At 41.8% G+C, this 26,420-nt stretch overlaps 2 protein-coding genes and 7 non-coding genes across 13 annotated transcripts in view; all 9 read left to right on the forward strand.

Annotated features, from left to right (window-relative positions):
• The window catches only part of LOC103910528 (uncharacterized), a 173,207-nt gene that overhangs the window by 14,188 nt on the left and 132,599 nt on the right, over positions 1-26,420 (forward strand). The window lies entirely within an intron of this gene.
• Positions 1,874-1,946, forward strand: trnaa-agc (transfer RNA alanine (anticodon AGC)). Its single transcript has one exon. It is a non-coding gene; the product is annotated as a tRNA-Ala (tRNA).
• Positions 4,293-4,365, forward strand: trnav-aac (transfer RNA valine (anticodon AAC)). The gene has a single exon. It is a non-coding gene; the product is annotated as a tRNA-Val (tRNA).
• trnav-cac (transfer RNA valine (anticodon CAC)) lies at positions 4,470-4,542 on the forward strand. Its single transcript has one exon. It is a non-coding gene; the product is annotated as a tRNA-Val (tRNA).
• trnav-aac (transfer RNA valine (anticodon AAC)) lies at positions 7,028-7,100 on the forward strand. The gene has a single exon. It is a non-coding gene; the product is annotated as a tRNA-Val (tRNA).
• On the forward strand, positions 7,205-7,277 carry trnav-cac (transfer RNA valine (anticodon CAC)). The gene has a single exon. It is a non-coding gene; the product is annotated as a tRNA-Val (tRNA).
• LOC101886186 (uncharacterized) lies at positions 11,452-16,311 on the forward strand. Its single transcript, XM_087249106.2, has 3 exons — positions 11,452-13,054; positions 13,273-13,600; positions 13,718-16,311. Exons 1-3 carry the CDS (start codon positions 12,678-12,680, stop codon positions 14,132-14,134), a joined length of 1,122 nt encoding a protein of 373 aa, XP_087105232.1. The 5' UTR covers positions 11,452-12,677; the 3' UTR covers positions 14,135-16,311.
• trnag-gcc (transfer RNA glycine (anticodon GCC)) lies at positions 20,520-20,590 on the forward strand. The gene has a single exon. It is a non-coding gene; the product is annotated as a tRNA-Gly (tRNA).
• Positions 20,997-21,067, forward strand: trnag-ccc (transfer RNA glycine (anticodon CCC)). The gene has a single exon. It is a non-coding gene; the product is annotated as a tRNA-Gly (tRNA).

Below are 26,420 nucleotides of genomic sequence, written 5' to 3' on the forward strand. Positions count from 1 at the left end.
AAATTTAAAAATAAAAATGATTATATTATGTAAAAAAATATTATTCTTTATAATTATATCCAGTTCCCCTAAAACTTTGCTTAAATACCATATACATTTATTAAATAAATAAAACCAAAAAGTAAATAACTGTTTGGTCTGACAAGTTTTCAGGACATATCAAATTTCAGCACAACACTAACTAATTAGTCTCACTCACACACACACACACACACACTTGTACACACTCTCACTAACACACTCACTCTTGTACATGCTCTCTCACACACACCTACATTCTATCTCAATTCAATTCAGAAATACTTTTTTAGCATGACTGTAAATGATACAATGTTGCCAACACAAACACATAGACATCTCACAGACACATGTACATGCTCTCACTCACAAAGATAAGCCCTCCCTCTCACACACACACACACACACTTCTACATGCTTTCTCATAAACATGTACTGGCTCTCTCTCTTACACACACTACTACATGCTGTCTTTCACTCACACACACACAAACAAATGTGCATTTGATACTTATTTATATAATTTTATGTGCTCATTAGGCTTACGATAGGTGGTTGCATTGTAATTATTTGGTCATAAAGGTATTAATTGTTTTAAATAGTTTTTTTTAGCTAATAATGTTTGTGATGTCATACATGCTACAAAAGGCTTTTGAAGCTGACAAGACGTGGAGCAACCATGACCAGAGCGTTTCAGAGAGAAGGTGTCTCTCAAAATGCAGTGGCCCAGCTCTCTGCAATTGCAGAGCTGTACTTTGCTAACAGGGAGCAATTTAACAGAATCAGCTTCACACCAGGAAAATGAACAGAGTTCACTCAAAAGTGTAGAGAGCTCATGTTTGGTGATTTTTGCATAAAGGTTGTATCAATGAAAAGGAAGGGTTCTTTTGTATGTTTCTTTGTTCAATAATGCTCCGGTTTACTGTTGGTAAAATGTAGAAGCAAAAACCTACAGCACAATAAGCTTAGCTTATAATGACAAAAAAAAAAAAATATTGAAATCAAATGCAAAAACCTTTAAATTCCGATTAAATTCATTAATTTTCTTTTCAGCTTAGTCCCTTTATTAGTCTGGAGTTGCTACAATGGAATAACCCAAGAGCTTATCCAGCACCATCCATGTTTTACACAACAGATGCCCTTCCAGCTGCAATGCATCACTGGGAAACATCCAAACACACACATATATATATATTTGAGCCTACTCAATTTACCTGTACCACATGTCTTTGGATTTGTGGAGGAAACTAGAGCACCCAGAGGACACCCACACAAACACAGGGAGAACATGCAAACTCCACACAGAAATGCCACCTGACCTAGCTGAGGCTCAAGCCAACGACTTTCTCACTGTGAGGCGAACGTTCCACCCTCAGCGCCACCACATTGTTATTCTAAAATTAGTTTTTTTTCAGCCTACTGTTTGAAAGATAATGAAAAAATATTTGCCACAAAAATAGTTAAATTGCAGAGCTGAGACTTAAAATATATATATATACATTTTAGAAAAAAATGTATATGGTGGCTGCACGGTGGTGCAGTGGGTAGCATTTTCGCCTCACAGCAAGAAGGTCACTAGTTCGAGCCTAAGCTGGGTCAGTTGGTGTTTCTGTGTGGAGTTTGCATGTTCTCCCCATGTTCGTGTGGGTTTCCTCTGGGTGCTCTGGTTTCCCTGACAAATCCAAAAACATGTGATCAAGGACCTGTACAGCTGTGTCGGGCCCGGATTGTAAATTGGCCCTAATACCTGCAGGGAGCTTGTCACACTGAGTTGGCTTTGTCCGCTTGATTGACAAACGCGTACACCTTGTTTTATCCCTGCAGGCCTAACTTCGCTGGTGAGGGCGCTTGTGGGGTTTCTGTAGTGTAGTGGTCATCATGTTTGCCTAGCATGCGAAGGGTCATTGGTTCGAAACCGAGCAGAAACAGTGCTCTTGTTTTGTGCATCTGCCAGCAATGATCGTCAACAGGCACCCAATCAAAAATAGTTATCTGCTTGATTTGCCTGAAGGTTTCCGTAGTGTAGTGGTTATCACGTTCGCCTCACACGCGAAAGGTTCCCAGTTCGAAACTGGGCGTAAACAACCTCAGGCTTTTATGACAATTGTCATATCAGGCTTCTGTTGAGTACTGACGTTCACTGAAAACATTCTTTCTACAGAGCGGTGTGAGGCTAGAAGTTTGAATTCAACTCAGTGTTTACCTCCCCTTTACGAAAAAGGGCTATTTATTCCAAGTAATTTGTTTGTGCTCAGAGAATTTAGTGCTGGAGTAGGAGTTTTGTTTTCTTTAGAGAGAGGGATATTCACCGGGGTTCGGGTGTACTCTGAAGAGATGGGTGTTAGCTGTCGTTTGAAGGACACCAGTGTATCCGTAATCCGAGTACGAATGGGAAGGTGATTCCACCAGCGTAGAACATTGAATGAAAACATTGTGGAAAGTGACTTTCCGTCTCTCTGCGCTGGCACCACAAGACAGTGCTCTCACCCTAACCGGAGGCTCCTGTGGTTATCACGATGGCTTTACAAGCGGAGGGTCTCCTGTTAGAAACTGGGCGGAAACATTCAGATTTGCTTTTACGCACATTCTCAGTTGGCTCTCTGCTCCCTGGATGATCCACGATACAAGGGCATGGATCTGTCAAATGTCATGACTTGACGTTGTACGAGGATTTGACGAAAAAAATGCCCTGCAAACCTTAAAAAGCAACACCATCCCAGGACAATTCTTTTGATCCCCTTTCAGTGCACCTGCATTAAAGCCCGCGTGATGCAGCACTTTGTCAGTGTTACTGTATCATTCGGACATGGGGGCAGAGAGTTAAAGACTTCAGCCTGAGCGCACTGCCGCAGGCTCGGTTTGTCAGAAGTGGGATTTTAACCCACGCCTCCAGTGGAGACTGCGACCTGAACGCAGCGCCTTAGACCGCTCAGGCATCCTGACATGCAAGCTTGGCAGGAGCTGTCTCCTGGGAGCCACACCGCAGTACCGTGACATGGAATCTGGTGCTTCACAGCTTGCCCAGCTCCGGCTGTCCAGCTCATTGGCGCCGCAGGCAGCTAAGCTGTGCTCGCCTCCTGGGGCTGCGCCTAGTTTCAATAGCCAACACTTGACAGCTGTCATTGCTTACGGCCACACCACTCTGAGGGGGCTATAGAGCAAACAGGAAGTGAGTTGGCAGCAGTAAGGAGAGAAAGGCTCTCCCCATTTTGTTTGTCTACCTTTTTGTTTATTGACCTTGAGTGTTTTTGTTTGTTTGTTTTCTTTTTGTCTTTAAAAACCACCTAACAGCAGCATTTTGCTGACTGAAGGGTGGTTATGTAGTGTGTTTTATTTTTAATCATGGACAGATTCCCCGGCAACGACATGGAAATGGAGGGACTTGCAAAAAAGGATAAAGAAAATGGGCTGGATAATAGACGAAGAGATAAAGAAAATGGACTTGACAACAGACAAAGAGATAAATAAAATGAAGAGCCCGGCCAACGAAGAGGTGAGAAAGGTAAGGATAAGCAAGAGGTACAAAGAAGAGTATGCACAAAGGAAGCAACAGTAACTGTAGAAGTAGAAAATGTAAAAGATGCAAGAAGATTTGATATAACCAAAGCAGTCACGGAGCTGATTGGAGAAGGAAGAATTCTGGCGGTGAGACCCAAACAAACAAAGGGAGTATGAAGTAACAACGGAGACTGAAGATGACACCGAAATTTTAATAGACAATGGATTGACAATTAAAGGAGTGAAATCTGAAGTACGGAGGTTACAAAACAGAGACTATGTTGTTTCGTTCAAGCATCTGCCTGTTTACCTAGCAGATGAAGAAATTTTAAGCAAGCTAGAGAGATGGGGAGTTTTCCCCATATCTAAAATTAAAAGAAGATTGTATCCTGGCACAAACATAGAAGATGGAACAAGGTTTGTAAAAAACTGATTTCCGGAAGAGATGGTCTCCTTACCATACAGTACCAAAATCGAGACGGCGGAAGGGCCACAGCACTTTAGAGTCATGCACACCAATCAGGTAAAAACCTGTCGACTATGCATGAGCTCAGAAAATGTGATGAAGGAACCCCCAGAATTCAGGTGCTTCAAATGTGACGAAAGGGGACATTTCGCAAGGACCTGTACAGCTGTGTCGGGCCCGGATTGTAAATTGGCCCTAATACCTGCAGGGAGCTTGTCACGCTGAGTTGGCTTTGTCCGCTCGATTGACCAACGCGTACGCCTTGTTTTATCCTTGCAGGCCTAACTTCGCTGGTGAAAGCACTTGTGGGGTTTCTGTAGTGTAGTGGTCATCACGTTCGCCTAACACGCGAAAGGTCCTCGGTTCGAAACCGAGCAGAAACAGTGCTCTTCTTTTGGCGAGAAAATAATAGCATCCACTGCCGCATCAGCAATGATCGTCGACAGGCACCCAATCAAAAAGGGTTATCTGCTTGATTTTCCTGAAGGTTTCCGTAGTGTAGTGGTTATCACGTTCGCCTCACACGCGAAAGGTCCCCAGTTCGAAACTGGGCGGAAACAACCTCTGGCTTTTATGACAATTGTCAAATCAGGCTTCTGTTGAGTACTGACGTTCACTGAAAACATTCTTTCTGCACAGCGGTGTGAGGCTAGAAGTTTGAATTCAGCTCAGTGTTTACCGCCCCTCGCTGTGTCGCCAACTTGCGTAGAATCTGATTTCTTTTAGCTTTGTGTTGTGCATGAGCAGGTGGCCAGTGCGTTTGCTGGCCCTTCACGGTGCAGACCGTACAAGACAGCTCTATAAAAAAAGACTATAAATACTTGAAGCAGCACTGGCCTATTGGTTTCCGTAGTGTAGTGTTTATCATGTTTGCATTACACGCTAAAGGTCTCCTGTTCGAAACTGGGCGGAAGCATACAATTAGCGGACACTTTTGTCCAAAGCGACATACAATAGTGGAGGTATTCAACAAGACGAGGCAATGCATACGAAAAAGGGCTATTTATTCCAAGTAATTTGTTTGTGCTCAGAGAATTTAGTGCTGGAGTAGGAGTTTCGTTTTCTTTAGAGAGAGGGATATTCACCGGGGTTCGGGTGTACTCTGAAGAGATGGGTGTTAGCTGTCGTTTGAAGGACACCAGTGTATCCGTAATCCGAGTGGGAATGGGAAGGTGATTCCACCAGCGTAGAACATTGAATGAAAACATTGTGGAAAGTGACTATCCATCTCTCTGCGCTGGCACCACAACACAGTGCTCTCACCCTAACCGGAGGCTCCTGTGGTTATCACGATGGCTTTACAAGCGGTGGGTCTCCTGTTAGACACTGGGCGGAAACATTCAGATTTGCTTTTACGCACATTCTCTATTGGCTCTCTGCTTACTGGATGATCCACGATACAAGGGCATGGATCTGTCAAATGTCATGACTTGACGTTGTACGAGGATTTGACGAAAAAAATGCCCTGCAAACTTAAAAAGCAACACCATCCCAGGACAATTCTTTTGATCCCCTTTCAGTGCACTTGCATTAAAGCCCGCGTGATGCGGCACTTTGTCAGTGTTACTGTATCATTCGGACATGGGGGCAGAGAGTTAAAGAATTCAGCCTGAGTGCACTGCCACAGGCTCGGTTTGTCAGAAGTGGGATTCGAACCCACGCCTCCAGGGGAAACTGCAACCTGAACGCAGCGCCTTAGACCGCTCGGCCATCCTGACATGCAAGCTTGGCAGGAGCTGTCTCCTGGGAGCCACACCACAGTACCGTGACATGGAATCTGGTGCTTCACAGCTTGCCCAGCTCCGGCTGTCCAGCTCATTGGCGCTGCAGGCAGCTAATCTGTGTTCGCCTCCTGGGGCTGCGCCTAGTTTCAATAGCCAACACTTGACAGCTGTCATTGCTTACAGCCACACCACCCTGAGGGGGCTATAGAGCAAACAGGAAGTGAGTTGGCAGCAGTAAGGAGAGAAAGGCTCTCCCCATTTTGTTTGTCTACCTTTTTGTTTATTGACCTTGAGTGTTTTTGTTTGTTTTCTTTTTGTCTTTAAAAACCACCTAACAGCAGCATTTTGCTGACTGAAGGGTGGTTATGTAGTGTGTTTTATTTTTAATCATGGACAGATTCCCCGGCAACGACATGGAAATGCAGGGACTTGCAAGAAAGGATAAAGAAAATGGGCTGGATAATAGACGAAGAGATAAAGAAAATGGACTTGACAACAGACAAAGAGATAAATAAAATGAAGAGCCCGGCCAACGAAGAGGTGAGAAAGGTAAGGATAAGCAAGAGGTACAAAGAAGAGTATGCACAAAGGAAGCAACAGTAACTGTAGAAGTAGAAAATGTAAAAGATGCAAGAAGATTTAATATAACCAAAGCAGTCACGGAGTTGATTGGAGAAGGAAGAATTCTGGCGGTGAGACCCAAACAAACAAAGGGAGTATGAAGTAACAACGGAGACTGAAGATGACACCGAAATTTTAATAGACAATGGATTGACAATTAAAGGAGTGAAATCTGAAGTACGGAGGTTACAAAACAGAGACTATGTTGTTTCGTTCAAGCATCTGCCTGTTTACCTAGCAGATGAAGAAATTTTAAGCAAGCTAGAGAGATGGGGAGTTTTCCCCATATCTAAAATTAAAAGAAGATTGTATCCTGGCACAAACATAGAAGATGGAACAAGGTTTGTAAAAAACTGATTTCCGGAAGAGATGGTCTCCTTACCATACAGTACCAAAATTGAGACGGCGGAAGGGCCACAGCACTTTAGAGTCATGCACACCAATCAGCTAAAAACCTGTCGACTATGCATGAGCTCAGAAAATGTGATGAAGGAACCCCCAGAATTCAGGTGCTTCAAATGTGACGAAAGGGGACATTTCGCAAGGACCTGTACAGCTGTGTCGGGCCCGGATTGTAAATTGGCCCTAATACCTGCAGGGAGCTTGTCACGCTGAGTTGGCTTTGTCTGCTCGATTGACCAGCGCGTACGCCTTGTTTTATCCTTGCATGCCTAACTTCGCTGGTGGAAGCTCTTGTGGGGTTTCTGTAGTGTAGTGGTTATCACGTTCGCCTAACACGCGAAAGGTCCTCGGTTCGAAACCGAGCAGAAACAGTGCTCTTCTTTTGGCGAGAAAATAATAGCATCCACTGCCGCACCAGCAATGATCGTCGACAGGCACCCAATCAAAAAGGGTTATCTGCTTGATTTGCCTAAAGGTTTCCGTAGTGTAGTGGTTATCACGTTCGCCTTACACGCGAAAGGTCCCCAGTTCGAAACTGGGCGGAAACAACCTCTGGCTTTTATGACAATTGTCAAATCAGGCTTCTGTTGAGTACTGACGTTCACTGAAAACATTCTTTCTGCACAGCGGTGTGAGGCTAGAAGTTTGAATTCAGCACAGTGTTTACCGCCCCTCGCGGTGTCGCAAACTTGCGTAGAATCTGATTTCTTTTAGCTTTGTGTTGTGCATGAGCAGGTGGCCAGTGCGTTTGCTGGCCCTTCACGGTGCAGACCGTACAAGACAGCTCTTTAAAAAAAGACTATAAATACTTGAAGCAGCACTGGCCTATTGGTTTCCGTAGTGTAGTGTTTATCATGTTTGCATTACACGCTAAAGGTCTCCTGTTCGAAACTGGGCGGAAGCATACAATTAGCGGACACTTTTGTCCAAAGCGACATACAATAGTGGAGGTATTCAACAAGACGAGGCAATGCATATGAAAAAGGGCTATTTATTCCAAGTAATTTGTTTGTGCTCAGAGAATTTAGTGCTGGAGTAGGAGTTTCGTTTTCTTTAGAGAGAGGGATATTCACCGGGGTTCGGGTGTACTCTGAAGAGATGGGTGTTAGCTGGCGTTTGAAGGACACCCGTGTATCCGTAATCCGAGTGGGAATGGGAAGGTGATTCCACCAGCGTAGAACATTGAATGAAAACATTGTGGAAAGTGACTTTCCGTCTCTCTGCGCTGGCACCACAAGACAGTGCTCTCACCCTAACCGGAGGCTTCTGTGGTTATCACGATGGCTTTACAAGCGGAGGGTCTCCTGTTAGCAACTGGGCGGAAACATTCAGATTTGCTTTTACGCACATTCTCAATTGGCTCTCTGCTCACTGGATGATCCACGATACAAGGGCATGGATCTGTCAAATGTCATGACTTGACGTTGTACGAGGATTTGACGAAAAAAATGCCCTGCAAACCTTAAAAAGCAACACCATCCCCGGACAATTCTATTGATCCCCTTTCAGTGCACTTACATTAAAGCCCGCGTGATGCTGCACTTTGTCAGTGTTACTGTATCATTCGGACATGGGGGCAGAGAGTTAAAGACTTCAGCCTGAGCGCACTGCCCAGGCTTGGTTTGTCAGAAGTGGGATTCGAACCCACACCTCCAGGGGAGACTGCGACCTGAACGCCAGCTGCCGAAGGATAGTCCGACAATATTTCACAAATGTTGAAGATGAGAGCCAATCGGAGCGATTCGCTCCAACATTGTAGCCAATCACGTTGCAGCGCTTCAACATTTGCAGCCAATCGCGGACCGGAATTCTCAACATTTTCAACATTTGACCAATCAGAGTCGAGACAATGTTGAAGCCGGGGGGGAGGAACCGTTCCAAGAATCACCGCTAGGTGTGCAGTCAAACAGGTTAGTCAGATGTCAATCAATTTTCCGAACTGAGCCGAAGGTACACGAAGGAATGACGCGGTCCTCTGGAGGCGGGTCAGAGGTCAAAAAAGTTCATTGACCATCAGTGATATTCAACGAACACCATCATTCGACAGAGCACAGCATCGTTTTGCTTACAGTAAAGGATTTTTTCCGATAGTGATTTCTTAAAAAAGGTAGGAAAAACTACACAATTGCACGAATTAATGTTTTAGTGTGTTGTATTTCAAATTTGGATACTTTAATTCAAAACCGTTTAATTTATAGGAGAAAAATGTCTGGAAAATCTCATGAAGCCATGTCAGACGCTGACTGAATTTCACGTCTGAAAAAGTTTGCCAGCACAGGAGTTTGGCCATCAAATGAGGGAAACAGGCCAGCTCCTCGACAAAAAAAGTGGCATGAGATTTATCAAAGGGTGTGTATTTCGTTTACATGATATAACGTTTGCTGAAATTTGCTTAACAGAGTAACGTTAACTTGTTAGGCTTCAGTACATTCAGTACAGTATCTGTGTAAAACATGTCATACTAGTTTTTAAATATTAAAGTGTTTTAAATTGCATGTATTTTGAGATTTACGTCGAATAATTTAGTAAGTTTGACCGTTTATGAGAGAGATCTGAAAAGGTGGGGGAAGGGATTATGAGTACAGTATACAGCATGTGGTTTTAAGGCCTGAAATGTTCCTGTCCAGTTCCCCTTATTCTTCTTTTCGTTTTTGGAGGTACAAACTGTACGATTACATATTAGACAAATATTAAACACATTCTAGAAACAGTGGTAAATTAATTTACAGAGCTATTGTGTGCTTTATTAAGGGAGTCATTGAGTAAAAATTCTTATTTAGTTATATAAGTTTTTTGTATTGTATAAAATTATTTAATATATCTTTCATGATTTTTTCAGATTAAGAAATGCCCATTGCAATCTCGTGGGCAGAGGACTTTGCTTGGAGGTGTGCTGAAATGCACATGTGGTTTTCACACTCAAAAGGTAAATTTTTGAGTCAATATGTGTTTATTTTTATTTACTAGAATGCCTTTCCTTTTTCATGATTATATGTATTTTTGTGATTTATTTTCAGCAGAGTACTGCTTCTGCTGCTCCAGCACAAACGGTGCAACAACCGGCCCCTACTGTACCTGCTCAGGAGGTGATGGAGACGAGACAACTTGAGGCCCAGCCCCAGCCCCCGTCTACTCCATCAGTGGCATCAAAGATTTCACCGCAATTGTCAATGGTACATTTTTTAAAAAATCAAAAGAAATGACAATTTCAGTGTTTCAAGTGTTCAAGGTGTTCAAAGTTCAGTTCAAAGTTCAAACATAGGAGAGAAAAGAACAAAAAGCAATAAAAAAGTTGAGGTGTTGCTAGAGACCTGCTTCTTTTCACACCTCTTGCACAGTGGGGGGTAGCAGACACTTGCTGATTGGTCGGTTTGAGTTCCTGTGATTGGATTAAATTACATGGTCAGGTCATGGTCAGGGTCACAGTTTTTAAAGCTACATTTTAACCTCTTGTCTTCAGATAATGATACATAATAAACACTAATAGTAAATACTTTGTTTTGATTTTAAGTGTAAGCTAAAATTTGTACTTTTTCTAAACAACGAGTCTGAGGTATTATCTTGAAAAAGTACTTATTTAAAAATATATATATATTTTTTTTGCTACCACAGGTATGATAATATTTTTTCTTCTGGGAAAAAAATCTTATTTGTTTTATTTCGAATACATTTTTCAAGGTCAATATTATGAGCCTCTTTAAGCTTTTTTTTTTTTTTTTTGGCATAGTCTACAAAACAAACCATGGTTATACAATAACTTGCCTAATTACCCTAACCTGCCTATTTAACCTAATTTACCTAGTTAAACCTTCAAATGTCACTTTAAGTGGTATAGAAGTGTCTTGAAGAATATCTAGTCAAATATTATTTACTGTCATCAGGGCAAAGATAAAATAAAACAGTTCTTAGGAATGAGTTATTAAAACTTTGATGTTTAAAAAAATGTGCTGAACAAATCTTCTCTCCATTAAACAGAAATTGGTGGAAAAAAATTAAAAAGTGGGCTAATAAATCAGACTTCAACTGTATATAACACATAGTGTGATGTTGTAATATACAATGTATGTTTTTGTTGAAATGTATGATGTAATAATAGTACAATAATACTGTATATAACATAATGCAATACTTTATTCCTTTGGTAGTAAAAAAAATATTTGTTTGCATATTGCTCCTTGATCCAGAAAACTATAATTTTAATCAAAGCCTAATGTGTCACATTTATTTGCAATGAACCAGTTGTCTAATTAAATCTATTCTAACTTATATCTTATTTCTACCTGTAAAAGTAGCAGAGGGTGGTAGTAAAAAACAGCTTGAACTCGAAACACTGTAGAGAAATCAAACTGATTGTACAACTGACATATAGAAAGATAGTTTCTAATTGCTTGAAATTTAATGTGATATACACTAATGTTCAAAAAATTATTATTGTTAAAATATAAAAGCTTAATATTACTCATATTTTGCAAGAATTCTATTGTGTTTGATTTGCTCATAAATTAAGTAGATTTTATTTAATTTGAATTGTTTGAATAAATTATTCTTTATTTATTTAATTTGCCTATATTATTATTTCACATTATTCCAGTTTTTACTAAATATTTGATCAAATAAATGTAGCCTTGATAAACATAATTAAAACATAAAAAAAATACATTGAGCAGATAGCAAACCTTTGAACAGTAGTGTACATTTTGCCATTGTGAACAGTGTTTTTAATGAAATGCTTTTTGTCTTGCCCTTTTTGAGTTCACCAAACCAAGATTTTCCGGATCCCACATTGCTGCAGCAAAGCCAAATCTTAGTGTGGCTAGAAGACCATCACAGGCTGACGTTCAGCCCAGTTCAGCAGTGTGTAGTGCTTCTACACCAAGCACGGCTGTAAGTATTGTCATAATCCACATAGCTTTCTTAGAGAATTAGGTATAAGCATTTTTTTTATACGTAAATTCGTATTTTTGTTAAGTACAGTCACATTAAATCTCAATAAAACATCTCTGTAGTATTCTTTTAGTGCATAAAAACATATATATTAAAAATAAGCACCATTCTTTAAACTTTTTGTTCTGCATCGAAGCGCTGTGACAAAATTTTACAGTTTAGCAGCAATCATTCATTCCCAATGTATTTTATACATTAATGTTCAAATAAAGTAATGGTTGCAAAAAATTCTGATTAGTAAATGTTACTTATAGATATATATTTACAAAATGCACTTTGTTATACTGCTTGTTTGTACAGACTCGGGACCTTCAAGTTTCTGCCCCCGTCCTCACATCCACTGCGGCAGTGACCAGTTCCACAGAGCCGTCCAGCATTGTCTCAGTAAGTAATTTCATATTTTCTGTCCAAAAAAATGTAATTTGGTTTGCATATTTGCTGCCCCAGCTGAATTCACACAAAGTGGTTTTAAGACCAGCCAATTAAATTGACTTGATGTTAATTAACTAAGCTTGATATATGTATAAATGTTAACAAAATAAAGAGAGGAAAAAATAAAGCAAAGAATCACAAAAATGACGCCTTCTGCTGTTGATATTTTATGTTCACAGTAGTAAAAGAAAAGAAAATGGATGGAAAAGAAGTAGAAAGGAAAAAGAGAAATAACTATATTGGAAAATACTTTTGCTTCTTTAAAGAAAATGTTTATTGGTGAAATTCTATTAATGGTTTTTGGAATTGAAAAACATAATAAGGTATTTAAAAACAATCACTTAAAATCAAAGGTATTTAGATTATAATCATGATAACATCATGTAAGGGTACTCACTCAAATATGTAAGGTGCATTTACATTACCAGACTAAAGGTTTTATCTATTTTCCTTCACAGACTGCACCTTCTAGGTCATTGTTGCAAGCTCCATCAGCTGTTCCACTTCCGCGCCTTTGGGCTGAAACCTTGCCACCAGAGGACCACAAGTGGATTGCCAGCAGGCTTTTTAAAATGGGGTCCAAAGGAAAGCCAGAGCTTCGAGACAACCTCCAGCTCTGGTATTACCCTCCACAGCCTGCACTTACATACAATCAGGCTCCAGCTCCAGACAGATTTTTCTGTCATTCACTTTTGCTGAGGATGCCATACAAGCTGTGGAGGGTCAAAGTCCTTTGCCCTAATCCTGCATGTGGACAGCATCAGCTGACAGGTGGAGGTCTGCACAAAAGGGCACGGCAGGTTCTGGACATCGACAGGATGTACAACATGGTTACAGAAACCCTCATCTGTACCAAGTGCAAAGCCTCGCATGTGTCCTGGAGTCAGACTGTCTTGCAGCAGCTGGATCTTGGCCATCGCTCAGAGTTTCGGGTCATTCTCACACAGAAGTGAGTAATTGAACACCTTTATTCCTCGTGGAGTTGTTAACCTATCATCACAGATATATGAAAATACTTTACAAATTATATATATATATATATATATATATATATATATATATATATATATATATATATAAAAAAAAAAAAATATATATATATATATATATATATATATATATATATATATATATATATATTTATTTTAATATTCTTCTGTTCCTAAGGTACGCCTGTGATATAAGAGTCATTCGCCTACTGCGTGAGCGTGGACTAGGCACCAGCCCCACAAAAGTCATCAAACAACTGAAGGAAAACCACAGTGAAGAGTGGCTCCAGCGTCTGGCCCGCTACACCACTCAGTGTGTGGATTTCCTCAGTGGACCTGGGGTGTTGCCGATCACCTACCAGGAGCCCCCAGCACCTACAGTTGTGCCAAGCTGCAAGTGGCTCCTCACTGTCTACAGCCAGGACATCTTGACAAGGTTGAATGAAATCCATGCCAGGATAACATCGACCCATGGGTCCATCTTGAAGATGGATTCAACTAAAAAGGTTAGTGGATATTCATCAATTTATAATTTCTTTATTATATTCCAGCATTGGTAAAATCCCTTTGTGTAGTCTGCTTGATCTGATGATACACCATGGTTCTTCTCTTGTCTAATCTAGATCACAAAAAAGCTGGCTGGGACAGCAAGAGGAACAGGACTCTGGCTCACCTCTGTTGGCAATGAGTTTGGTCAGGTGCTGATAAGTGTGCTCACTGCCCAGGAAGGAGCAGGACTGGACAGGATGGTGGATGGGCTGGTCAGAAGATACCAGGAGTCTGGTGTGGATCCACCTGCTGTTTTTTATGTGGACTGTGGGTGCTGCACTGATGTGGGTGAGACCAAACTCAAAGCCAGGTTCAGAGGATGGCCGGAGTTGACTGTGAAATTGGACATCTGGCACTTTATGCGCAGGATTGCCGTGGGATGTACAACTGATGCTCATCAACAGTATCCCATCTTCATGTCACGGATCTCTGCGTGCATTTTTGAATGGGATGCGGCTGATGTTTCTTTGCTACGCCAAGCATTTCAATAGATATTTTGTCCAGAATATTTATTATGTTTTGGATCTCTGATTAAAATGTATGTTTTTGTTTGTTTCTTCCTTGACGTTGAGCTTTTAAAACTACTTGCTACTTCAACACCCAATCAAACATGGCTCTTAAAATTAGTTTATTTATGTTTCATTTATTTTTTTCAGGTGAGCTCATTGGAGTGCAGTATCTGTTCCAGCAGACTGGTCAGGCACTGCAGAACATGAACCCAGACTGTGAGCAGACTGCTGAGCTCATTGAGGATCTCAATGTGGATGAGCGAGAAGAAGATGAGGGCTTCTGTGACATCAGTGAGGATCACTCTATTGTTGATCCGGAGGCTGCTCTGTCACCATCCTCCTCCACATTGAGATCGGGTTCCTCCACTGCAGTCACCAGCAGTGTCGCTTCTTTGCCAGTCTCCACATGCCCTGCACTGGTCCCTGACCCACCTGCGCAGCCTGAAGAACCAATTTCACCTGTGCCCTTAGAGCCAGAAGAGGCTACGGAAGATGATGACGAAGATAATTATGATGACGACGATGATGATGGTGATGAAGAGACTGTAAGTCCCACTAATTTCTGTCTTTACAATGATCTAGAATAATTTAAAAAATAAAGTGTAAAGTCAAACACGCATCAGGTTTATTTCCGTAGTGCAGCTTCAACATGATAACAGAATCAATTATGGAATTATGCATTGAACAATTTAATGTGCTATTTTTTTTTTTTTTTTTTTGTGCTTTCATTAGACTGTTGACTACCAAAATATTCCGGCCTTCCAGCATGTGGACAGGCTGGCTGAATATCTGGTTGAGCTCCGGACCCACAAAAGCCTCAGCCTCACCAGCCAGGAGGCCAACGAGATCATTGGTCTTTGGCAAAGCCTGCATGACCAAGACAAGAAGCGGGTGGTGTATGCAGCTCGACACCAGAAGCGACTGCTGAGTGGGTGATTTAAAACACCCAAGAAGCCCACTCACACCCCTGGCGTGGAGAGCACTACCAGATGTGTGCTGGGTGCAAGCAGTGCTCCTGCTCAGTGGCCTGACTGTTGCCGTCTTGTGGAGACCATCTTTATTAGGCTTTGTACCATCCACCCTAGTCCCAAGCGAAAAGGCAAGGGAACCCTTTCAAGATGGTCTCTGATCCTGCAAGACTACCGCAGGATTAGGCAACTCGTACTGGGCAACAGCTTGGTAATGGGAGGTACATCCATGCAGCTGGTTGAGGTAAACCAGAATACCCTGATTCAGTGGTTTAATAACAGACAGAAGAAGCAGGAGCTGTCTGTGCTGGTTCAGGGTATTCAGTTGCCTCAACCCCTCCCAGAAGCCCAGGAACCTCTCCCAGTTGTCAAAAGTCTTCGGACAGAGCCAGACCAACCAGGAGAGCAGCACCAGTATGTGTTGCCAGAGAGCACAGCAGGTCAGGCAAGGCAGAGGCAGACATCTGTTGGACGACCCCCACTTAGACCCAAGGCACCAGTACAGACCCAGGTCATATTTACACCACCAGCACCTGGAGCATCGCTGCAGATGGTACCCAACATATACATCCCAGCTACACCAGGGTACCAGGGTATGCCGATGTTTCAGGGTGTACCAATGTTCCAGGCTGTGCCAATGGTCCAGGGAATCCCTATGGCCCAGGGTATCCCGATGATGCAAGGAGTGCAGATGGCCCAGGGTATCCCAATGGTGCAGGGGATGCCACTCAGACAGCCACCCCTTCAGCCAACAATGTCCAGTACCAGCTCACAGCCTGCTGCATCACCGTCCACATCTGGAGCCATTCCCAAAAGACCGTACCGGAGAACTGTTCAAGCGAACACTTGTAAAAAGTGTGGGCAGTTCAAAACAAATGCCACAGGCCATAGCCAACTCAGGGGCAGGGTGTACTGCCCACAGACTGAAACTTTAACTAAAGAAGAGTGGCTAGAGGAAATGAAAAGGACCAACCCAAAATAATGTGTTTGTTTGTTTGTGTATGTATATAGTGGAATAGTTCTTCAGTTTATTCAATTTCACTTGCTGTTAGTTTATATTTTTATTTCACATTTTCTTTAAATAGTGTATTTATTTTGTTGACATTTTATTTAACTTTTATATTATTTATGTGTGTGTGTGGGTGTGTGTGTATAGTGTTTACAGTTTATAACCATAATAATTCAATTTATTCTATTTCACTTGTTTTTTTCGCACATTTTACTTTTTAATAATTTATTTTGTTAACATTTTATTTGACTTATTTATTATTTATATATGTGTGTGTATTTATATAGTTTATAACCATAATAGTTCTACAGTTTATTCTATTTTACTTGTTGTTGGTTTCTATTTTATTGCGCATTTTATTTAAATAGTGTATTTATTTTGTTAACATTTTATTTAATTTATTATTTATATATGTGTGTGTGTACAGAGTGTATAAAGTTTACAACCATAATAGATCTTCAATTTATACTGTTTCACTTGTTGGTTTCTATTTTATTGCACATTTTAAAAAAATAATTTATTTTGTTAACATTTTATTTAACTGTTTATTATTTATGTGTATGTCTATAGTTTATACAGTTTATAACCATAATAGTTCTTTAATTACCTTGTTTGGTTCTGTTTTATTGCACTTTTTATTTAAATAGTTTATTTATTTTGTTGGCATTTTATTTAACTTATTTATTATTTATATATGTGTGTGTATGTATAAAGTGTATACAGGTTACAACCATAATAGTTAAATTTATTCTATTTCACTTATTGTTTTGGTTTCTTTTTTATTTAACATTTTATTTAATTTATTAATTTTGTATTTATTCTGTTAATATTTAACATTTAATTTTTTAGATTTTTTATTCCATGTTCATTACTGTTTTGTTGACCATTGTTAAATAAATATTGCATTAATAAATGTCCTTGACTTTTAAGTCCACTTTGTGTCGGTTTCTGTTTGTATTTAACATTTTATTAACATTGTTTATTTATATTGTTAATACTGTATTATTAATAACTAATTTATTATTTTTAAATTTTCTACTCTATATTCATTACTGTTCTGTTGACAATTGTTAGATAAATAATGCATATATAAATAACTGACTACTTGACTTTTAATTCCATATACACTATGCACACTATACACACACACACACACACACACACACATATATATATATATATATATATATATATATATATATATATATATATATATATATATATATGCATATATGTGTGTGTGTGCACTATATACTCTATGACATTTGTAGATCATTTGTACATCAAAATACAGAACAATAATAACCATAAGCATAACAATGCTACAGCAACTACTAAATAATGACACATTCAAGTTGGTATGGTTTATTTATCATGAAAGAATGTCAAAAAACACAAGAATAAAGTGCTTAGGCATATTTTATTTACCTTGGGGCATTACACATTCAAACAGTTAGTTTATTGAGTAATAATAAACCAATAACAATAAAGCGTCTTTAGCTGGATTCGAACCCCGGTCTTGGTGAGCATCTGCAATAGAAATCAATGGAACTCAAATTGCGTTGTTTTAACACAGAACAGTATCATTATGCGTGACGTAAAGCAGGTGCAAGGAAGGCGTGTCCGGACAGCTTAGAATTCGCCCTTACTTTTCTTCGTTTTTTCCCCCTCTTCTTCCCTTTTTCTCTTTCTTTCGTCCCCCCTTTCTTCCCTTCTTCCCCTTCTTTGTTGGACGATTGTTCCCCAGCTTGAACGCATCACCTTAGACCGCTCGGCCATCCTGACATGCTTACCTGATCCAAGCTGTCTCCTAGGAGCCACTCCGCAGCACCGTGACATGGAAGCTGGTGTTTCCGAGTTTGCCCAGATTCAGTAGTCTACCTCGTTGGCGCAGTAGGCAGCGCGTCAGTCTCATAATCTGAAGGTCACGAGTTCGAGCCTCACACGGGGCAAGCTGCTACATTTGGCACATGGAAGCGCTTAGATGACTGGTTGGCATTTTTTATCCCCTTCCGTGTGGATCATGCTTCCCCAGGGCAAAAAAAGCTACAGCTCCTATGGAGGCCTGGCGGCGTGAAGTTCCAAGAACATTTCCTGAGTCTGAAGCAATGATGGTAAGATGCTCCCATTCCTATCACGTTGTCGCTTGACGTTCGGCGTGGATCTGTCAAATGTCATGAATTAACGTTGTGCGAGGATTTGACGAAAAGTCCTGCGAATCCCATTGCCTTAAAAATTAATGGCATCCCAGGACATTCCACTACATGGCATTCCAAGACTGTTCTTTTGATCCCCTTTCGGTTCACTTGCATTAAAGCCTTCGTCCATTGTTTTTCTTTTTTGTCATATGCGTCTTCGAGTTTTTGTGGACAATACCTTGATTGCAAACGCCCTAAAACCTACAGTCTAAAGTGCCCATTAAGGCTGTCAGGGACACTGCTACGCTGCATGATCTTTGGGGCAAAGAGATTGATGCTGTGCTTTGTCAGTGTTACTGTATCACTCGGACATGGCGCCAAAGAGTTAAAGAACTAAGCCTGAACGTGTAGCCAAAGATTAGGTTTGTCAGAAGTGGGATTTGAACCCATGCCTCCAGGGGAGACTGCGACCTGAACGCAGCACCTTAGACCGCTTGGCCAACCTGACATGCTTGACTGGTCTGAGCTGTCTCCTAGGAGCCAGACCGCAGTACCGTGACATGGAAGCTGGTGTTTCACAGTTTGCCAAGGTCCAGCAGTCTGCCTCGTTGGTGCAGTAGGCAGTGCGTCAGTCTCATAATCTGAAAATCGTGAGTTTGAGCCTCACATGGGGCAGTGTGCTAACTTCTGGCACATGGAAGTGCTTAGATGACTGGGTGGCACTTTTTATCCCCTTCCATGTGCATCATGCTTCCCCGGGGCAAAAAAAGCTACAGCTCCTCTGGAGGCCTGGCGGCGTGAAGTTCCAAGAACATTTCCTGAGTCAGAAGCAGTGATGGTAAGATGCTCCCATTCCTATCACGTTGTCGTTTGACGTTCGGCATGGATCTGTCAAATGTTATGAATTAACGTTGTGCGAGGATTTGACGAAAAGTCCTGCGAATCCCATTGCCTTAAAAACCAATGGCATCCCAGGACATTCCACTACATGGCATTCCAAGACTGTTCTTTTGATCCCCTTTCGGTTCACTTGCATTAAAGCCTTCGTCCATTGTTTTTTTTTCATAGGCGTCTTCGAGTTTTTGTGGACAATACCTTGATCGCAAACGCCTTAAAACCTACAGTCTAAAGTGCCCATTAAGGCTGCCAAGGACACTGCTACGCTGCATGATCTTTGGCCCAAAGAGATTGATGCTGTGCTTTGTCAGTGTTACTGTATCACTCGGACATGGCGCTAAAGAGTTAAAGAACTGAGCCTGAACGCGTAGCCAAAGATTCGGTTTGTCTGAAATAGGATTTGAACCCACGACTCCAGGGGAGACTACGACCTGAACGCAGCGCCTTAGACCACTCGGCCATCCTGACATGCTTGACTGGTATGAGCTGTCTCCTACGAGCCAGACCGCAGCACCGTGACATGGAAGTTGGTGACACCGTGACATTGAAGCTGGTGAAAGACTGCCACCTGAACGCAGCACCTTAGACCGCTCGGCCATACTGACATGCTTGACTGATTTGAGCTGTCTCATATGAGCCAGTCTCATAATCTGAAGGTTGTGAGTTCGAGCCTCACATGGGGCAGCGTGCTGACTTTTGGTACATGGAAGTGCTTAGATGACTGGGTGGCATTTGGTAGAATTCTCACCTGCCACGCGGGAGACCAGGGTCCGATTCCCGGCCAATGCAATTCCTGTTTTGTGTTACTACTTTCCCAGCTCTGGGTAACAGCCTTGCAGCAATCACACCCCACTAGGAGAGCAGTATGAGCATATCAGCTTTGGTGGTTCAGTGGTAGAATTCTCGCCTGCCATGCGGGAGACAAGGGTCTGATTCCTGGCCAATGCAATTGATGTTTTGTGTGGCTCCTGTTCAACCTCTGGTTGTCGGCCTTTTAGCACTCACATAATACAAAGGCAAAGGAACCACGAAAGTCTACATTGGTGGTTCAGTGGTAGAATTCTCACCTGCCATGCGAGTGTCCAGGGTCTGATTCCCAGCCAATGCAATTTCTGTTTTGTTTTGCTACTCTTCCAGCTCTGGGTAACAGCCTTGCAGCAATCACAATCCACTAGGACAGCAGTATGAGCATATCGGCATTGCTGGTTCAGTGGTAGAATTCTCGCCTCCCAAACAGGAGACATGGGTCTGATACCCAGCCAATAAAATTCCTGTTTTGTGTTGCTAATCTTCCAGCTCTGGGTAACAGCCTTGCAGCAATCACACGCCACTAGGACAGCAGTATGAGCATATCAGCATTGGTGGTTCAGTGGTAGAATTCTCGCCTGCCACGCGGGAGACCTGGGTCCGATTCCCGGCCAATGCAAATCCTGTTTTGTGTTGCTACTCTTCCAGCTCTGGGTAACAGCCTTGCAGCAATCACACCCCACTAGGACAGCAGTATGAGCTTATCGGCGGTAGTGGATCAGTGGTAGAATTCGCGCCTCCCATGCAGGGGACCCGGGTCCGATTCCTGGCCAATGCAATTCCTGTTTTGTGTTGCTACTCTTCCAGCTCTGGGTAACAGCCTTGCAGCAATCAAACTCAACTAGGACAGAAGTATGAGCATATCAGCGTTGGTGGTTCACTGGTGGAATTCTCGCCTGCCATGCGGGAGACCCGGGTCGAATTTCTGGCCAATGCAAATCCTGTTTTGTGTTGCTACTCTTCCAGCTCTGGGTAACATCCTTGCAGCAATCACACCCCACTAGGACAGATCTATGAGCATATCAGCATTGGTGGTTCAGTGGTAGAATTCTTGCCTCCCACGCAGGAGACCCGGGTCCGAATCCCAGCCAATGCAATTCCTGTTTTGTGTTGCTACTCCTCCAGCTCTGGGTAACAGCCTTGCAGCAATCACAACACACTAGGACAGCCATACAAGCATATCAGCATTGGTGGTTCAGTGGTAGAATTCTCGCCTACCACAAGAGACCTGGCTCCGATTCCCAGACAATGCAATTTCTGTTTCGTGTTGCTACTCTTTCAGCTCTGGGTAACAGCCTTGCAGCAATCACAGCCAACTAGGACAGCAGTATGAGCGTATCAGCATTGGTGGTTCACTGGTAGAATTCTTGCCTGCCACGCGGGAGACCCGGGTCTGGTTTCTGGCCAATGCAAATCCTGTTTTGTGTTGCTACTCTTCCAGCTCTGGGTAACAGCCTTGCAGCCCACTAGGACAGTAGTATGAGCATATCAGCATTGGTGGTTCAGTGGTAGAATTTTCGCCTTCCACGCGGGAGATCCGGGTCCGATTCCTGGCCAATGCAAATCCTATTTTGTGTTGCTAATCTTCCAGCTCTGGGTAACAGCCTTGCAGCAATCACACCCCACTAGGACACTAGTACCATCATATCAGCATTGGTGGTTTAGTGGTAGAATTCGCACCTCCCACGCAGAGGAACAAGGTCCGATTCCTGGCCAATGCAATTCCTGTTTTGTGTTGCTACTCTTCCAGCTCTGGGTAACAGCCTTGCAGCAGTCACACCCCACTAGGAGAGCAGTATGAGCATAGCAGCATTGGTGGTTTAGTGGTAGAATTCTCGCCTGCCACGCGGGAGACCCGGGTCCGATTCCCGTCCAGTGCAAATCCTGTTTTGTGTTGCTACTCTTCCAGCTCTGGGTAACAGCCCTGCAGCAATCACAACCCACTAGGACATTAAAATGAACATATCAGCATCGGTGGTTCAGTGGTAGATTTCTCGCCTCCCACGCGGGAGACCTGGGTCCGATTCCCGGCCAATGCAATTCCTGTTTTGTTTTGCCAATCTTCCAGCTCTGGGTAACAACCTTGCAGCAATCACACCCCACTAGGACAGATATATTAGCATATCAGCATTGGTGGTTCAGTGGTAGAATTCTCGCCTGCCACGCAGGAGACCCGGGTCCGATTCCCGGCCAATGCAATTCCTGTTTTGTGTTGCTACTCTTCCATCTCTGGGTAACATCCTTGCAGCAGTCACACCCTACTAGGACAGTAGTATGATCATATAAGCATTGGTTGTCCAGTGGTAGAATTCTTGCCTGCCACGTGGAAGACCCGGGTCCGATTTCCGGGCAATGCAAATCCTGTTTTGTGTGCTACTCTTCCAGCTCTGGGTAACATCCTTGCAGCAGTAACACCCTACTAGGACAGTAGTATGAGCATATAAGCATTGGTTGTCCAGTGGTAGAATTCTTGCCTGCCACGCGGAAGACCCGGGTCTGATTTCCGGCCAATGCAAATCCTGTTTTGTGTGCTACTCTTCCTGCTCTGGATAACAGCCTTGCAGCAATCACACCCCACTAGGGCTGCAGTATTACCAAATCAACACTGGTGGTTCACTGGTAGAATTCTTTCATGCTATGAGGGAGACGTGGGTTCCATTCCCGGCTGACACAATTGCTGTTTTGTGTGGCTCCTGTTACAACTCTGGTTGACGGCCTTTTAGCACTCACATAACACAAAGGTAAAGGACAACATGGGTCAGCATTGGTGGTTCAGTGGTAGAATTCTCACTTGCCACGCTGGAGACCCAGGTCTGATTCCCGGCCAATGCAATTTCTGTTTTGTGTTGCTACTCTTTCAGCTCTGGGTAACAGCCTTGCAGCAATCACACCCAACTAGGACAGCAGTACAAGCATATCAGCATTGGTGGTTCAGTGGTAGAATTCTCGCCTGCCACGCGGGAGACCCGGGTCTGATTCCCGGCCAATGCAAATCCTGTTTTGTGTTGCTTCTCTTCCAGCTCTGGGTCACAGCCTTGCAGCAGTCACACCCCACTAGGGCAGCAATATAAGCATATCAGCATTGGTGGTTCAGTGGTAGAATCTCGCCTACCACGCGGGAGACCCGGGTCCGATTCCTGGCCAATGCGAATTCAGTTTTGTGCTACTACTCTTCCAGCTCTGGTTAACAGCCTTGCAGCAATCACACCCCATTAGGACAGCAGAATGAGCATATAAGCATTGGTGGTTCAGTCGTAGAGTTCTCGTCTGCGACGAGGGAGACCCGTCTCTGATTTCCAGCCAATGCAATTACTGTTTTGTGTTGCTACTCATCCAGCTCTGGGTAACAGCCTGGCAGCAATTACTCCCCTCTAGGACAGCTGTATGAGCATATCAGCATTGGTGGTTCAGTGGTAGAATTCTCGCTTGCCACGTGGGACACCTGGAGTCCAGTCCTGACTAATACAGAAGTGGTTGTATGTGGCTCCTGTTCCAGCTCTGGTTGATGGGCTATAAGTACTCACACAAAGGCAAGGTACAAGGTAGGTCAGCGTTGGTGGTTCAGTGGTAAACTTCCTGTTTGTGACACGTGAGACCCGTGTCTGTTTTCTGGCCAATGCAAATCCTGTTTTGTGTTGCTACTCTTCCAGCTCTGGGTAACAGCATTGCAGCAATCACACCCCAATAGGACAGCAGTAGTAGCATGTCAGCATTGGTGGTTCAGTGGTAGAATTCTTGCCTCCCACACAGGAGACCTGGATTTGATTCCCGGCCAATGCAATTCATCTTTTGTGCTGCTACTCTTCCAGCTCTGGGTAACAGCCTTGCAGCAATCACACCCCACTAGGGCTGCAGTAACTAGACTGAATGGAGGGACAAGAATGGTTAACGACAATGGACTGGACGATAGACAACGAGCTGGACAAAGGAAAAACTTGGTGGAAAAAAATATTTAAAAGAAGTAACAGTAATAGTGAATGCCGAAGAAGTAAATGAGGTAAGAGCTGTGGACATCATTAAAGCAGTGACAGACAAGTGTGGTCATGGGAAGATTCTGGCGTTGAGACTGAGGCAAGGAAAAGAGTTTGAACTAACTATGGAAAAGAGACATTTTAGAAAAATTAGAAGGATGGGGAGTTTATCCCATATCAAAAATAAAAAGAAGAGTTTACACAGGCACTGACATTGAGGACGGATCAAGGTTGTTTTAAATGGTTTAAAGTGGAAGATGCCCAAAGAGGATATTATTTTATGAAGAATGTTTATTTTAATGTATTTGTTTTGTGAAATTTCTGGAGTTTTTAAATGTTAATGTAATGTGACGATGTTTTAAATAAAAAAAAATAAAACAAAAAAAGCACATTTTAATGGATTGCGCTGATTTTAAGTGCTATAAAGGTGAAGAAAAGGGACAATTTGCAAGGAATTGTAATACTGTCAAATGTCCAGAATTTAAACAATTTTTAAACAAGTGTGAATGTTGGATGGAAGGAGAGGAAGGAGGGGGAGCAAAACAAGAGGATGGACAGGTGCATGAAAGAAACAAGGAAGAAGATTTAAAAACAAGGGTTATGTAGGAGGAAACAAACAACATAAGGGAGGAGAGAGGAAAAAATGTGAACGAAAAACAGACGTCAGAACAAAAACAGTGGACACAAATGGAAATAACTGACAGTTTTAAAAACTTTTTAAATATGGTGGAAAACGATGAACAAAATAAGACTGATCAAGCCGAAGAAATGGAAAGTAATGGAGAAAAACTGACAGATTATGTAGAGAAGAACAAAGTGGAAAGAGGACTAATAAGAAGAAAAACAATAAAGGTAAAACCAAATGTGGACAGTGCAAGAAAAAAGATGTTGACAAAGGTGCGAGTAAAAAATGTAAATACGTATGAAGTGTTAAGAGGGCTGGAAGTGAGGTGGATTTTGTGCTCTTTGGAGTGTGAAGTTAATCTATATATTCAAATTGTATGTGTATAATCTGCTTGTAGACTTGCATACCTCTAAAAGAATTAAGGTGCTATGTAGAAAAGGTCATAAAAAGAAGTGGATGAGAAGAGAGCGGGACAAAGCCTGAGTAAACAACTAATGTGTCTCAGGAAATGAATAAGAATAGAGCAACACATTTGTAAACAGATGACAGAGGTGGAATTTGGAGTCAAGGGTTAAACTAGGGAGGTCTTGTGTGATATATGTAGAAATAAAGGAAAAACAGACGACGGAGGTGGAATTTGCAGTCAAGGGTTAAACTAGGAGGGATCTTGTGTAATAAATGGAGAACAAAGGAAAACAACGGATGTAAAGGGGTATTTAGGTAAGGCCAGGGCATGAGTGAGACAGAACTTTTCAGACAGGGATGCTACTGGGGGTCTCCTGAAAATTCTCCTTTATTGTCGACAATAAAGTATATTCTTCTGATATTCATAACCTCCAGACTGAGTTTGATTTAGTAAGAGAAAAACCAAAAAAAAAAAAAAAACACTACAGAAGAAGATGTTGAGAAATAATGTTTTTTTAACCATTTTATTTACTTTTAACATGAATTTAATTTGTGTTTCTTTTATGGAAGGGGCTGTTAGTTGAGTAACAAAAATTGGTATGCAGATGTAGAGGATGAGACTAAAAATAATGGGTGGTTTTAATATTTTAATATCTTTCATCATGTTTTTAAACATTTTATTATGGAATGCAAGCGGTTTATTGAATGTGGAGAAATTTAAAAAAATGTTGGTGTTATGTAAAGAAGCTGATGTGATTGTTTTGCAAGAAACAAATTGGAAAAATTTAAGTTTAAAATGGTTCAAAGTAAATGGGATGGTCAAATATATTTTAACAGTGGAGAGGATAAAGTGGGTTGTGGAGTAGTGATTTTAATAAAAAGAGGTATATATGAAAAAGAAAAAGTAATATTTGAGGATGGAGTTGGGAAATGCATGGCGATGAAATTAGAAAAAGGTGAAGATAATTTCATAATTTATAATATTCATGCATCCAATGAAAAAAATGAAAAAGTGAACTTCTTTAAAAAACGTTAGTATAAATGTAAAAAATGGCAGAATGTTATTGTAGTTGGAGATTTTAATACTGTTTTCACAGAATTAGATCTGGAGAGTAAGATGGTGTATAGAAAAGACAAGGGGAGGGAGGAGCTACTGAAAATGATGACAATGTAATTTAATAGATGTGTGGAGAGAGAGAAATAAGACAAAGAGGGAAGTTTCAAGAATGCAACTGGTTTTAAATGAGGTTAAGTAGGATTGATTATATGTTATGTAATGTAGAAATGAATGACTATATCAAAAGTGTATTTTACAAAAACCTTGGATTTAGTGATCATTCGATTTTTTGTGTGAAGTTAGATTGTGTAAAAGTTGAAAGGGGATTGGGTGTATGGATTTTGAATGCAACAATTTTAAAACATGAGACATACAAAGTAAAACTAAACAA

Source organism: Danio rerio, chromosome 4 (assembly GCF_052040795.2).
Source record: "Danio rerio strain M-AB ecotype USA chromosome 4, GRCz13ab, whole genome shotgun sequence".
Taxonomy (NCBI): domain Eukaryota; kingdom Metazoa; phylum Chordata; class Actinopteri; order Cypriniformes; family Danionidae; genus Danio; species Danio rerio.